The 15626-nt window shown below is 37.7% G+C and overlaps 1 protein-coding gene across 4 annotated transcripts in view; it reads right to left on the reverse strand.

Moving 5' to 3' along the window:
• TOX (thymocyte selection associated high mobility group box) overlaps positions 1–15626 on the reverse strand; it is a 216780-nt gene that overhangs the window by 24006 nt on the left and 177148 nt on the right. For all 4 annotated transcript variants that reach the window (XM_014873073.2, XM_088175361.1, XM_088175350.1 and 1 more), the window contains 2 exons: positions 13472–13702; positions 1553–1633 (listed from right to left, as the gene is read on the reverse strand). In XM_014873073.2, coding sequence (XP_014728559.1) covers positions 1553–1633; positions 13472–13702 — 312 coding nt within the window. The remainder of the gene's footprint in view (positions 1–1552; positions 1634–13471; positions 13703–15626) is intronic.

The raw sequence follows: 15626 nt of genomic DNA on the forward strand, positions 1-15626 counted from the left end.
ATGGGCAGAATTTAAATAATTGCTTAAAAGTTAAGACAATGCTTCAGTGCTTTTCTGGCTAACAACAAATTTGAATATTTGCACAAATGGATTAATGCACCGAACTGATCAACAGTCTTCCAAATTTTTTTTTCTAAAAAAAAAAACCCTCAGAAAATGCCATAATATATTTTTTATCTTAAAAAAAATTTAATTTTTTATATTGTGCATTTCAAAATTAACCCACATAGAGTGTTATGTAAATAGTTCATGAAGTGCCGAATAATGATAGCCAAGTTATCTTCTCAAGTGAAAAGCTGAGTTAAAACTTGGAACATTTTGAGCTTTTTGGACCTATCTTTTGCCAATAAGCAAGCTATTTAAAAAAGATTTGCTTGTGTTTACATGATACTCTTTCTGAAGGCAATGATTATTTCTGGAACCAAACAGTCCTAATACAAAAATGAAAGGTACACTGTAAATTACTTTAACTAAATATGGGAGTATTTTTAATGGCAGCTAAAACAAGGAAAGTTATAGGACACAACCCCCAAAAATGAATAGGTGATGACCATATTTCAGACTTTGAAATTCAGAACAAACACTGACCAAATACAGAGATAATGGAGAAACATGCATGCAAAGTCCTTGCATGGCTAATCATATAGCAAACTCCCTGAAAAATTAATATACTATACAGAGTAGTATTGTGTGCAGGGCCCCAAAAATATTTTGAAACTAACCAAAAAGTTCTTCTCAATTCCTATATGCCAGTCATTCACACTGTGCTCTTTACCTGTAAAATTGATTTTATTTATGTAAGAACAAAATATATCTAAATTTGTTTTGATAGACCCAAAACAAGTGGTTCTAACTGGCATGATTCTGAAGTTGCTCAATGTTTTTATCACATTGACACAGTACAGTAATTTCACAGTCTTCTGCATATTTAAAAGTCTATTACAAATTCTAAAGAGTCTACTGCAAAATTATGGGCACTGAGAATGTTTGAATAAATCTATTTAGAAAATTGCTGCTGGCTGGATATTTGGTGTGCTCCAGTAAAGAACATTCCACCATTGTCTTAGTGGTGACCTATGCTCTGCTTACAATGGCTTGCTGGACGTAAAATGGAAATTCACATTTCTTATGAAAATCTGCAATAACATCTGAGCTTGACTACTTCTGTTTTGTGATTGCAAGGTAAAAAACAGTACTAAGAAAGCCCCACAAAACCAAACCCAGGCATTTTGTGCGTGATATATTTTTATACCTTACAGGTAGCACAGTGGCTGCCTGGCATGTTTGTTATGTGGACGTCTGTTTACCATTACTTCCTCCCCTGTTGAACTTGCATGTTACTCCCAAACTGAAGTGCTGTCTTGATGACCAGGAGGGAAAGTATGTCTTTAAGTGGACAGATGACTGCGCTTACTGAGCATTTGCAACTTAAACACAAGTTTAAGATGATAATAAACAAGGCTATTTGCACTAAATACTGCGGTGCTCAGCTGAAAATGGTTTGCAATATGTCACTATATATATGTGTGCATGTATATATATTATGTGTTACCTTGGATACAAGGCTTGCTCTGTAGGCAGCTAACTGCTTCAGATACTCCTTCTTGGCAGCTTCAGTTTTCTTTTTGTATACCTAGAAACAAAGAGTGGCACATTAGTAAATGAATCTGCTTTTGTTTTTATATATCACCGATGTGTCTCATGCATTTTCATAATGTCTTTCTAAGTAAACAGCCTTTCCTCCTCATATTGCTTAAAGAGTGAAATAATAAACATCAAATATTTTAAAGAAAATATTGTTCCAACTGTGAAACAGCATTTCACTAACCAGCAGTACTGGAAAAACAATATCCCTCATAGCACCTCAGGTTTAATTGCTCAAAGTGAAGTGTGGGGCGAACTTTCAAATGGGACCTTTGGGGATGGGGGAAGGTAGGTGTGACTCTCTCCACTGGCTTCCACTTGTGAGACCATTTAAAACTCTCTGGGAAAGAGAGAATTTGTAGAAAGACATTTGAGCTAAATGAAGGAGGAGATGACAGCACCACAGATTAGCCAGGAGAATTCCTCTCTTCCCTGGATGAACTGTTGGGGGCAGTCAAAGAAGCCCATGGAGCTGCTAAGGATAATAAATGTTAGTCATTATTCCAGTCTTGATCCCATATCGGTCTAATTAACTTCTCAGAAGCATGGATCTATTTCTGTACATTTCTCTCAACTCACCAAATTATTTTAAATGTGGCATGTGCACAATCTCATAATAGATTAAAGACCTTGGAGAATCACTTCCATTTTGCCCAGATTTCAAGATCAAAGATTATCTGCAGGGTTAGGCAGGACCTCATAGCACTACAGTAACATGATGTTAGAAAAGGATGTGCAGATATTCAGGGCTGAAAGCTCTCAGGAGGAGAACCAGCTTCTGACCCATGGAGCCTAGCTAATGACTTGCTGTTAGCCATGTCAGTAACAGATTTAAGAACAACTCAACATTTCTGTTTGCAAATTTTGTCATGAGTTTCTACCTATTTCAAGTTTTGGGTTTTTTCCTGAAGGGGTAGATTAAGGAGTCATGCATGCATCTGGGCTTCATGTAACTAAGCAGGACTGACTCCTCATCTTTCTTGCTGAAAGGAAAAGTTTGAAAAACATCTAAAGGTTTAAAAGTGAGGGAGAAAAATAAAGGGAAAGAAAATTTATTTTTTTATTGTTGTAATATTTAATGATTTTTAAGTCATATACCAGAGGTTAATCCACATGTGGATGGGCATTTGGGATTCCTAATATTGCACAAAATGAAACTGCAGCTTTGTGTCTCTGTTGTCCACTTCTCCAGCCAAATGCACCACCTGGGCATTTGTGGAAAGCCTCCACGAGGAAAGTAAAGGCTGTTCACCTTCCCCCTCCCATTCCTCACTGCCTGGTTAACTGGGCTATTGACTCAAAGCTAAAAGACAGGCAAAGCCATTTAGGAGGACAATTTTGGGGTGTTCTTCTGAATTCCACAGCTAAAAGCACATATGAGCATCTCCTCCCCAGAAAGATAAACTTTATGAAACTTTAAAGTGTTCTTTTTTGATCTTCCAATGCCTCAGTAAAACCAGCAGTCCTGTAATGGAGAGGACCTGGCAGCACAGAGTGTACACACAGAGGACAATAGTTGCAGACTACAAAGGGAGAGTGGTAATGTCAGGCTGGAAGGATCCAGTACAGCACCGTTTTTATAAAGAATGTACTCGTGAAACAATTTTTTGTTTCACTAATGCTTTGCTTTCAGACACAGAACAAACCTCAGATACAGGCTGGCAAAACTCAGAGGCTGCCTAAAAGGATTAAAGATTTTGCTTCCCAGGGAGGCAAAAGATCATAATGGAAACAGAGAAGTCTTAGACTTCTAAAATTGTAAATATAAAGACAGAGAGAGAAAAAGATTGGTTTTAGCTGTGCAACTGTATCTTTGCACCCTTGTAATTTCTCCAGATTAAGATAAATATGTAGTTTGTTGATCTCCTATGGTTCTGCAAATAAAAAAAAAAGCTAGCAATTTGCTTCTTAAATTGTAATAGTTTGTGATTATTAGGAGAATTACTATTTGTTCTGAAAACAAATAAGAAATTAGTCAGCAGTCTGTTCCTAGCTGCTAGAATGAATTCAGCTTGACCTACAGAACAAAGACTAAGTTATACTGCTTTGTATATTGCAATGCCTCTGCATCACTCTGATAGCCAACTTAAAAAACAGAGCCGAACAAAGAATTTTACACAGAATAATGTTCTTCAAAAGATCGTGTATCTACTGCTTCCACATTGGGTTTTATTTTGCATTACACAAATATAAAAAACAGACACTCCTGCTGTGCTCTTACAGTCACAGCATAATTGAAAGAGTCCTCTGGGACTTGACTTTTCCCACAAATAGTCATATTGCACAAGGTTAACTCAATAATATGAAGCTAACAACAACGCTGCAAATCTCTATCTAAAACATCACTTCTTCATAGAAACATCATCACATCATTGTTATTTAATTATGTCCCACCTATGCATCCACCATCTTCAGTGTACACACTGCCTTGCCCTCTTCTCTTGAATCTTTTGGTGAATGAATAAAAATCACATGAACACCATGTCTTCCTTGGCACTATAAAATCTAATGAGTTAACAGGAGGTCATCATAGCAAACAAAACAGGTGTGAAAAATTTTTAGATGACCCCAGCCTGCTTTGATTTTTGCATGGGTAAGAATGGCCCCTGCAGGCTGGCTTGTCTGGAAGGTGATCAGCTCACCCCACTTTGCTCCTGGAAAAGCACTGGTGTGTTCTCTGAGGACAACAGGCTGAGCTCTCACTGTTTATGCCCTTCTGAAGGTGCCCATGGCTTAGGTTAGCATACAGGCAGGCTGATGATCCTCACGCTGGTTTTGGTCATGGCCTAGACTTAAAATTAGGGTAGGTTCTGCCTGTCTGGGGAGTAAACACTTGTAACATAAATAGCAACAAGGTCTGGTCTTGTTGTCAATATTTTTCTCTGAAGGCAAATGAATGTGGCTCTGGCAGTGGTACCAATTCACAGGCTTTGGACTAGACTTGTACTAAAGGTTTATGAAGGCAAGGCAACTGGTGAGTGTCTTCAGCATTTGCAGCACTACCTCAAACAGGTATGAACAAGTCAGCTGCTCCTCTCAAACTCTTCTAAATTTTTTTTTCTGCAGCTGTGAGAATTTTTTATCCCTCAGGCTTAAATAGTTTAGTGTTGTAAGTATAAGACTTGCATCCTTGCAGCACTTTTGGAAGGAAAAAGGCTTGTGTCATCATTCAAGTGTGCTCTAGAAAACAGCTGAAGGTCTTTTGAGCTTCATGCTTAAGACACTGCCAAATTATAAAACACATCATACCCAATAATGCAATTAACATTTTTCCTATAGCATAAAGCAGGGTTCTGTTCTGTTGCTTATCTATACTGTATAGTGGGAATATTTAATTTTTTTTTAAGCATCTTAGAAATCTCCTATAAGGTCATTTTCCTGTCCTCTGTTAAGCAAGCAACAATCATTAAATAAGTAACTTGACAGGAACATATAGTTATGGAATTAAGTAATTTCCATTTTGCTTTAATTCAATTAACATGATAATTGAACGTCAACTGATTGTCACTCAGGCAGCAAAGGCTCATTCTGATTCAGCAGTGTATTTGTGTCCTTACTCAGTATTTTATTTTCTATATTGTCCCAGTTGTGGAAAAATGAATGTTGGCAGAAAAAGACATCATTTTGTATATGCAGGGTAGGTCAGTTTAATTTATTCTTTTTCTCTGTAGCGTGTTATAGAAACCCCAAAACACCAAGACTGCATACATTTGTTTATAAATGGAACTAGCTGGCATTATTTTCCTACTGTGCTTCACATAAGCAAATGCAGACAGCATAATACACAGGTCCTTATTTAATTGCACTTCCAAGGTGCAAAATTCAAGTTCTTACTCTGTACAGAAAAGCATGTAAAAAGGAGGGAGCACAAAAATCTACTTTGTGCATATAAATATAGATATAATATTTAAAAATACAAATATAAATATTAATATTAATAGAAATATGAATATAGACTATAGACTATGGGCTATAGACTATAGACTACAGAATTTTAATTAGGCCATCAGGGAAAATAAATACCCTGGGCTCTCATAGGCTGGTACCAGCACCCAGGCAACCTTTAGCTCAGGTTTCCTGGGCTGACCATACATGTGGGCCACCAGAGCTTCTGCAGTCTACAGAAAGGACTGAACTCTTCTTATTAACAGTGATACACATCCCTAAACTGAATGCACCAAAATTCCACTGGGAGATAGAGGGGTGACAAGTTATAGGACAACGACTCACAAATACTAAAGTCACCAAATTAAAACTACAGTAGAACTTAAGCACTTTTGCTTTATGCTGCCAAATTCTGGTCATGCTTATGTATTTTATGCATTTTAACTACTGTTAAGTTATTGTCTTTTTGGATCATAAATTCCTTGAGGTGGGCTTTATGTCTCCTGTGCTTTTCTATGTGTTCTATAATACGAAGTTCATTACTTATATATATATATATATATGTATACACACACATATTAGTTGAAATGTACCTGTAAAGCCAGGTTTTTGCTCTGACAAGGCATTTTTTTCACAATGAACTTCCTCCCAACTTGCTTGTGGAGGATTATCAGCACATCACAACACAAAAGGCAGTGGGATTACTACCCTGTCACTGTGGCTTGCATCCTTATTGCCTGAAGGGAACAAATCTCCCTTCCCCCAGTCATCACAAGACCCAAACCAGGCATTCAAATGTCTGCAGCCACATCCTCAGTTTTGACTATCAGGTGCTAATGGGAAACTATTGCTTGTGACCACAGTTCCCTTTGATACTAGAGATGGTACTAGATTTAGAGGCAGTGAACTAAACGAAATTTTTGGAGATAAAGAGACTTTCAGAATTTACTCTTCCTGGAAGTCTGCAAAAGCACTGTGTCTCCTAGCTGCCAAAGCAAATTAGAAAGAACCATGCTAGTGCCCTGGCTTCGCCTAAATAGATGGTAGGAGGATGACAAACAAAGGGAAGTTTTATGTTTATCTTGTGGATATCTCCTTAGAACTGAGACTTGCAAGCGAGTTTTATTTGTCTTTTTAAAATTATGTAAAAGACCTCACATTTGTTTTGGTGGAAGTGTTCCAGAAACCCCACAAAACAGTATATGCAGAAATAGTAAATCAAAAAGCAACAAAACTGATTTTGTGTTCTTGGTCTCTGCAGTGTTATATCCCATGGGAGTGTCATTTTCACGGACTACAGTTAAAGGAATGTCATCTGATAAAATACAGTAGGCTCCAATCCAGAATTAAATTCCACATTCAGATTGTCATTCCTGCCCCTAAATATGTCGGCTCATAGAGAAAACTTGTATTTTTTTTTCCAAGTGGGAGATATATCTCTAGTTTTAATCTCCTGATTTTGCAGCAAAGGCACCTAGAGCTGCACACACTCATCTAAAAGATGGAGAAAGATATTCCCACAGCAGTCAGAAAAAAAAATCCTCAGAAATGCTTAATGGACATTGAAATATGTTACCATTTGATTTTTAATCTAAGTACATACAGTAATAGAGGCCCAGGGCTAGCTATATGGCTCAGTAGTCTCTTTGACTGTAGAGCATGGAAAAGACACTGATGACATATTAGAGGTTTAGGGGAAAGAGATCTGTCTTTCTGGCATGTGGGGGAAAGATCACAGGCTAAATCCAGCTCTAGCACAAACAATGAAACTCTTGGAGAACACCAGAAATTGCAGCCATTTGTGCCAGGCCTAAATTTGATCTTAAAGTCTTGATGCTTTCACCTTACAGGAGCAGGACTGTACACTTTATGAAAAGCACATCAGAGGAAAGTTGAGTACAAAACAAGTGACATTAAATGTATGATTTATCTGGCCATTATTTTCACCTGCTGATATTCTTTAAAAAAAAAAGGATGTGACCCTGAATGGAGGCATAGTAATTGGGCCTAAATCCAGTTTTGTATGCATGTTCCTATTGAAGTCAAATGCATGGCTAAAAGCTGGGGAAGAAGAATAAGTTGAAAATTAAGGCTATTATTTAGGCACATTGCTACAGCAGTATTTGAAACACAGGGTCCTTTTGGCCCAGCTGCTTCCAAGTATAATAAGAAGGTGGAGTTAAAGTCAATATTTCATAACTCAGGGGTCTTGTGCAATAAATCTCTAGGAGCCATGTTAGTTGTGTGCTACAAAAGGATGTTAGAAATCCACCCTGAGCAGGGGTATCTGATGTTCCCTGTGACTTCAGTGCTCCCAGAGGGCTGATACTTCTCCCCTCCGAAGACAATGGAAGTTAAGGGCTTCAAGGACTGCCCATGTAGAAGCCAGGGCTGTAGAAAAACCTGAAGATATAAATTTATGTATATATACATAGACATGAGTTGTATCTGAGCTTAGTATGTGCCTATTTTTGGCCCATATGTGCTCCAGCTCATTTAGCCCAGATGCTTTCAGAGGAAGGGAGAAGGATACACCAGGATAAGGATTAGTTGTTTTGAAATCTTGACACCCCAGTCTAGACCTTCAAAGGATAGAGATGCAACTTCAATGTAGACATCTGCGAAGAAAAACATTGTATCTCCCAAACACGCCTAGATTTAACACTGGTTAAAGCAACATTGCTGTTGCAGGTAGCTGGGAGCAGAGATGCAAGGTTGCTGTCTGTTGTGCCTATTCCAGAATCCATTTTGCTTATAATTCACTTTGGCAGTGTGCACACACAGATGTGCCTTCTCTTCCTATTCTCATTTACAAAAATAAAACAAAGCTAAACCTTATGTGGTTGTTTATCTACTAAACTGGAGGTACATTCTCATCCTCTTACAAGTGTGTTAGTTATTCCTTGGAGATTGCTTCATTAGCACAGAGCAAGTAAAGGTTTTCAAAGGGAGAATAAGAGATAGATAAACAAAAGTCTGTGTGAGTCTATCAGCATGTATAAGGGAAGAAATTGAAAATTTTTTAAATATGCTTCTGACTACTTTGACCTCGTGGTCTGTGCATCATCTGAAGCTGTTTCAGCAGCCAGTCCCCTGAACTGTCTGGCATCCTGACACTGGGCACCCCACAGGCATGGCAGTGCAATGGGGCACATGATGGCTCTTCCAGCCATGGGATGGATGATCTCATTTGTCATGTCAAGGGATGGGATGCCATCCCACCCTGCGAGGGACAACCTAGGCCGGGTGTTCCCAGATGACAGGCAGAGTCAAGACCTCTTGAAACACTGATCTTGGACCCACTTTGATCTGACTTGTGGTATCTCACATCATGAGAGAAGCTGTGGAGACATGAAATGTTGGCCAACATTACTTGTAATTGTTTACCCTCGCCTGATCTACCTCGTCCATCCCAGCAGTGGATAATGTGCTGCTATGTCTGAAACATCCCTGTGGTCAAAAGAGAAACTTTTAAAACATGCTTTGTTATTTTTCATGCCAAATCAGTCTGTGTTACTTTTAGAGACAAAATTAAAACCTCTGAAAGCTTGTTGGTTATAGTGAAAATGGTAACAGCATCATAAACATTGACATTAATGCACAGGGACTTAGTTTTACATACGTATTGGTAACATACAATCCAAGTTCCATCAGATGTTAAAGAATAAACTGCAGCTTTTATCTAGTGGGTCTTTGAGCACCGATGAGGAGTAAATGATTTGATTTTGTGAGCTTGGAGGATTTGTCAGCTGCCTCATATGTATAATTCTGGCTCTTCATATCCCTGCTGCTTCTAATTTAGCAGGACAGGCTCATAATTGAAGCAAATTAACTATTTACACTTGCCACTTCTACCAGGGGAAGAGGACACATCAGCAGGAAAGAATGAGTGGGAAATTAAATTCTTCCCACTTGTGTCAGATCTGCCCTTATATAAACACATTAACAGTAATTTCATGAGGCGTCAACCATAGGAATAAATACTGAGGGATAAAATAATGAGGTGTTGCTATTGAGCTGAACTGTTGCAGCTAATATTACTGTCTATGAATTATGCAGCTTGAAAGAAAGCATCTGTCACAGCACTCAAACAGTTGTTTCACCTGCTTCTTCTGATTGGTAAGTTTTGGGTGCCCGAGGTGAATCCCTCCTTCTCCCAGCTGTAGGACCAGCTCAGTTTGTTGAAGCAAACACACAGGAATACACACTCACACACACAAGTATGCACACTAAGCTGTTCATAGGAGGCCAAATTAATTCCTACTAGAATTCCAGTTAAGTCACTGAAGTTACACCAGAGATTAATTTTGTTGAATGCTGAATAGACATTCAATTCCATTTTTAGAATAACAGAACATTTATTAAGGTCTTTGGCTGAAGTTTTAAAGTTACACTAATGTAAACAAGAACATTTTGTTTGTAATTTGCCACATCTATTACAGCTTTACTAGAACTCCAATTAGAAACTTAAGGTTCATTTAGTACATGCACATCTGGTACTGATTTAAAATTACTTTCCTTTTACATCTAAGGACAGAAAATGACCTAAATAGCCTTTTTACCCAGTTTAAACCAGTGTTCTGTCTGAAAGCCAGCAACTCAACCATTTAGCATGCTGATCCCTCTTTCCTAGGCGCTGTTTATCTCCCCTTTGCACTAAAAAAGTGTGCAAAGGGCAAAGATGTACATAGATAAGCTATAGAAATGGGATGCACAGAAGTATAGTACTAAGGAGAAAACTGTTTCTGATCCTAAGAGAGGAACTGGAAAAGTCACTGAAAAAAAATAAAAAAATCCCAGTGCTATGGCTACAGCATTGAGGAGAATGTACCTCAACATACTACTGCTGCAGCTGCCCACCATTCACAGATTTATTAATCTGAACAATTTTAGAAAGCATTTACAGTGAAAAATGAAGAAAAATGTACAGTGCCTGCTTCTGATCATGTATAATTATTGTTCTCTACCCAGAATTTGAGAAGTCCATGACAAGGTCCTCCATGACCACTAAACTCCCCTTAACTTCCAGACTCTATGTAGATAGATTTGGACAAACAAAATACAGGCACACACCAGCACTGTTTGCAAATGGGTCTTTTACACACAGAAATTGATGGGAACATATGATTCAAAAATTCAAATGTCTTCATATGATAAAATAAGAGGGAAGTACACTGCTTTCTGCTTTAGTCTAATAAATTGTATTATTCTCATGGTAAGAGTATCAGAGTGCAATCCATTTTAAGCATAACCCTCCCCTAACTTCAGTAAGGCACCCACCATCAGCTAGTTCATAACACCACTTCCTTTTTGTCATTCAAATCCTATTTTCTCCAGCAACACTATTCTAGTTCTTCACAGTTTGAAAAACATATGTGGTTATTGCACCAAGCTTTTCAAGCTACAGTCTAATATGCCAGGTTATCAAAATTTTGTTGCAAAGGCTTGGACATACATGTACTGCCCTAAGGTCATTATTGTACTGGATTTCGATACTTTTATTTATTCTGTAGTCAATCTTGAGGAATAAACAAGAAGAATTCTATGCATTTCAGAAAAAGATGGCTCAGATCATAGGAACAAAGAAGATTTCATTTTAGCATGAAAACATGAGGCTATTCTTCTTTCTCAATAGCTGCATTATGTTCTACTTTCTGATTCATTTATATTTACTATTTAAATAGTAAAAGGAGTTCCAATTCAGGAAACATAATTTGGAAACATATTTCTATTTAAATTCCAAAATAAGCATTAGCTTCCAAAACATAAGCCAGAAGCTTTATGATAATTGAATCCTTTTCAGCAAGTATAATTCATCAATAAAGTAGTCCTCTAATGATGTTATTGTTTCTTTATTTAACTATTTTTGAATTTCTGAAGCTTCTTCAATGCCAAATACCAAATGCTACATTAATCATTTGTATTTTTAGAGTCCAATTTTCCTACCAAAGACATAGGTTTCATAGCAGTTACGAATGCTCTGGATCTGAAAAATTAGGCCTTTAAAATACAGACTATCTAGTCAGTTAAGATGTCTTGTAACCATTACTTTGTACTATTAGATCCCTAATGGAATAAAAAATGAGTTTAAATTTATTCTAGAAAATACGATTGCCAATTATATATTTTTTAAATGGGGACTATCTTTTATTATTTTTTGTACAGTGTTATATTAGAAAGGGCTTGGGCCTGGAATTTTAAAAATGTGCTAAATTGATGATAATGAATAGGCAAAATGAGTCAAAAACCAACAAAGATGTGCTAACCCAAACTGTTCAAAGAATCGGTTTAAAAAACACAGTTGCAGCTATTTTTACATGCATGTGTCATATGGACTCCATAACACATCATTCATCTATGTTTCAACTTAAATTTGAAACAACAGAGATAAGGAAAATTAATTTTTTTCTCTTCTTACAGGAGGACTTATTAAAATTTTGCTCTCAACCATGAATGGGAAATCAAAGTTAAAGCTGGAAATTTAGGGGTTTCATGTACTTTCCTTACACATTTCTTCTAAAGGCTTTAATATTTTGTTGTTAGTACTGACATGACAAGCTTGAAGGAAATGAGCATTTTACAGTCTTTTAGGTTGACCTCTGCTGGGCATATTAAAAAAGAAAGACACAACACAAGAAAACAACTCTAATGTGCCAGTCAAAATGACTTTTCTGATCCCTGTGTTCAGAAAGTTACCTTTTCTCTAGCTAAATGTTCCATGCTGCCCTTACTCTTCGGTGGACACTAGATAAGAAAAGCTTTTTTGTTTTGTTTTGTTTTGTTTCGTTAGTCAGTGAATGCCAAATCTTGATTAGGTATCTTTAACAAGGATCGAGATGTACCTACACCACCCAGTTATTAGCAAAGTAACTCTTCTTTTTATTTTTTTTTTCCTGAGCCCAAATAATTTTACATACCATAAAAATTATTAAAACATTAAAAAGTTTTTGTTAATTCTTATTTTTTGAACTGTAATTTTGTAACAACATTGTATGAATGAATGAGATTCAGTTCATTCCCAGTACTTTTCCACTCTCTGTGCTAACATCAACCCTGATCCAGGTCTCCTGTAGCCAATATAATCTCACTCAGCACATCCTTTCCTTCCATATCTGCTGCTTTCTTAAAGTTCCCATTCCTTTATCAATCCAATCCATTCTGTTGGCAGTTAGTAAAAATGTAACCAATAACAACAGAAGAGCAATGGTATGCTACAGTGAGGATCAATGGTATTTGCCAGCTGTCACCACTTAAATGTGATGAGCTTCCAGAGTTTTCCACTTTTACAGCTTCGACTGACTTGGAAGGATTTCTGCAAAGTTCCAGGTCCAGCTCTGCTGGCCTCATTGCAGAACCAAGGCCTTCCATGGGAGATGGAAGTAACCTTGGGAAGTGATTTCCACAGCCCACATATATGCTAGAGGATGCCCTTTGCCAGCACCCACCCTAGGTCTCCTTGTGTCAACACATAACTAACTTTTTCATAAAAGCCAGGTGGTTTGGGAGTAAATGTGAGCCCTACTTCACTTCTGGCATCATGGGATCATAGGGAAGGGAAACATCTCTAAGTGGGAGCTCAGATATATATCAGCTCCCACTGCACAGATCTAAGCTTCGGCAGCAAGGTCCTCTCACATAGCAGTTTCACGTACAGGGCAATGACATTGTAAAATCCTAGGCCCACGGATTTCAGCATAAAACATTCCTAAATATAATCCTGAAACTTGTGTCACATCTCAAAACAAGGTAAACTCCTTTAGTGGTTTCATACAGATGAAATAAAATTATGTTCTCCTTATCTCAGTCTCTTTAAATCATATTCCTGAGATGCCACATATTCAAGTTTCATCCTGGCCAAACAAAAGAAGCTGCCCACAGTGCTCAGATGACCCTGATAACACTTTCCTGAAACAAAGCCTCTGAGCTACAGCACATATTGTACCTGTTTTTGTTCTTCTCCTAAGCCGTCCCACATTGAAGCTACAATTTTAGAGACTTCACCAAAAGTAGCATTGGGGTTTTGGCCCTTGATGGCTGCTTGAGTGTCTCGAAAGAATAATGCATAGGCAGACACAGGCTTCTGTGGCTCATTTGGATCCTTCTTCTTCTTCTTTTTGGGAGTTTTGGGTTTCTTTCCTAAATCTGAAGCAGGTCTCTTCTCACCACCGTTGACCTGTAACATAAAATTAGGAAAGCACTATAAAAAAAAGTCAGTTTAATTCACTCCAACCACTGTTACAGCCTCTGTGATACAGAAACTTTGGATTTTGCATGCAGAAATCGACTTTTGTTGTCATCTTTGATAATTGAAATGTTGACAATATCTGTATTAGTCACATGTATAAAATTCAGTATAAGTATTTCAGATAATGCTATTTTCCTCTTAAATACTTTATATTTCTCTTTCATATAATTGCTATAATCTCTGTCTGGTCATCTTTTCACCTTTTCTAAGTTTTATTGCTAGTGGCTAAAACAAGAAAATAATGAGAAAATTCTAATGAAATTAGTTTCTTTGTAGCCTGAGTAGGAACCATCTGCAGACAGCAGGAACACTGTCATTCCTACCTTTTGCTTATTCTTGTGCTTCCCCAGAATGACCCCAGACTACTGCTCAAATCAATTTCTTCTGCAGCTGGTGGTACATCTTCCAGAGACTTTGAAGAAAATCTGCTTGTGAACCAAGCAATTCAATTTACAGACATTCCCCTACACACCTTCTAATTAAAGTCTGAAGAAACAAACCTTTACCAGTATGGACAGTTTATAGCCCTTTAAAGGATCAGTTTTGACTTATCTGGATTTAGCTCAGTAGTTTTTATATCTGCTCATGTAAAAGCAAATGGTGTGAGGAAAGGAGTGAAAGAGGAGTGGTGTATGGAGGAAAGCTTATGTGCCTTATTTATGTACCACCTGAAAAAAGCCCTGCACATGAGCGTTTGTGCAAACACCAAAGCACCCTATTTTCCTAATGAAGCTGATAAAGGGTCTGGAGCTCAAGTCTTGTGAGGGGCAGCTGAGGAAACAGGGGTTGCTTAGCCTGGAGAAAAGAAAGCTCAGGAGAGACCTTATCACTCTCTACAACTGCTTGAAAAAGGTGAGTGTTGGTCTCTTGACCCGAGATACAAGTCATAGAATGAGAAGAAATGGCCTCAAGTTGCTCCTGGGGTAGTTTAGATTAGATATTAGGAAAAAATTCTTCACCAAAAAGATTGTCAAGCATTGGAACAGGCTGCCCAGGGAAGTGGTGGAGTCACTCTCCCTGGAAGCATTTAAAAGATGTGTAGATGTGGTTCCTGGGCCCGTGGTTTAGTGGGGAGCTTGGAAGTGTGAGGTTGACAGTTAGACTAACAATTAGGTTAAAAATTAGATATCTTGAAGGTCTTTTCCAACCTAAATGATTCTAGGATTCTGTGACTTACAAGCACATAAAGGGACAATAACGTGATTCTCAAACACATTGGAGCTCCGTGGCAAAGCAGCTTTTCTTGATTTGATCACTTAATTTACTGTAACTGTAGAAATGGTCTGTGATCTTACTAGTGGGTTCAAAGGCTTTTTTCTTTTGTCGGCATGACCAAAGCACTGTGCATCATAAGCATTTTTAAGAGAAGAGAAGATCAAGAGCATAAATGGTATGCTCTAGGCTAAGGATCTACTAGCATGACTTCTTTCACTTCCTTCTATTATTATTTCTTAATAATGTGTATCAAGTGGCACAGGAGGATACAGGTGTTCAAATCATTGGAACTGCATGAGGAAAATGGCTGGAAATCCTCATTTTGAGAAAAATAACTTTTTTATTCTCCTATATGCCTCACTGTGTGGTGTCCAACAGAACCCAGTGAACAATCTGGATCTCTGTGGCTTACTAAAAACAGCAAGAAAGTGATGACCACAACTTGAAAGTGATGACCACAACTTGAAAGTGAAGTTGCTAGTTTTCTGAGCATTATGGTACAATAGTTGCAACTTTAATACAAAGTTAATAGACATGCAGCCTATTGTCAGCATTTGGAATGGAAAAACAGAATTGTGCTACCCTTTATTAAGTTATCCAGCTTTTTGTCTCTTGCTATTTTTTAATTCTACAGGGT

The sequence above is a fragment of the Sturnus vulgaris genome, chromosome 1 (genome assembly GCF_052056855.1).
Source record: "Sturnus vulgaris isolate bStuVul1 chromosome 1, bStuVul1.hap1, whole genome shotgun sequence".
NCBI lineage: Eukaryota > Metazoa > Chordata > Aves > Passeriformes > Sturnidae > Sturnus > Sturnus vulgaris.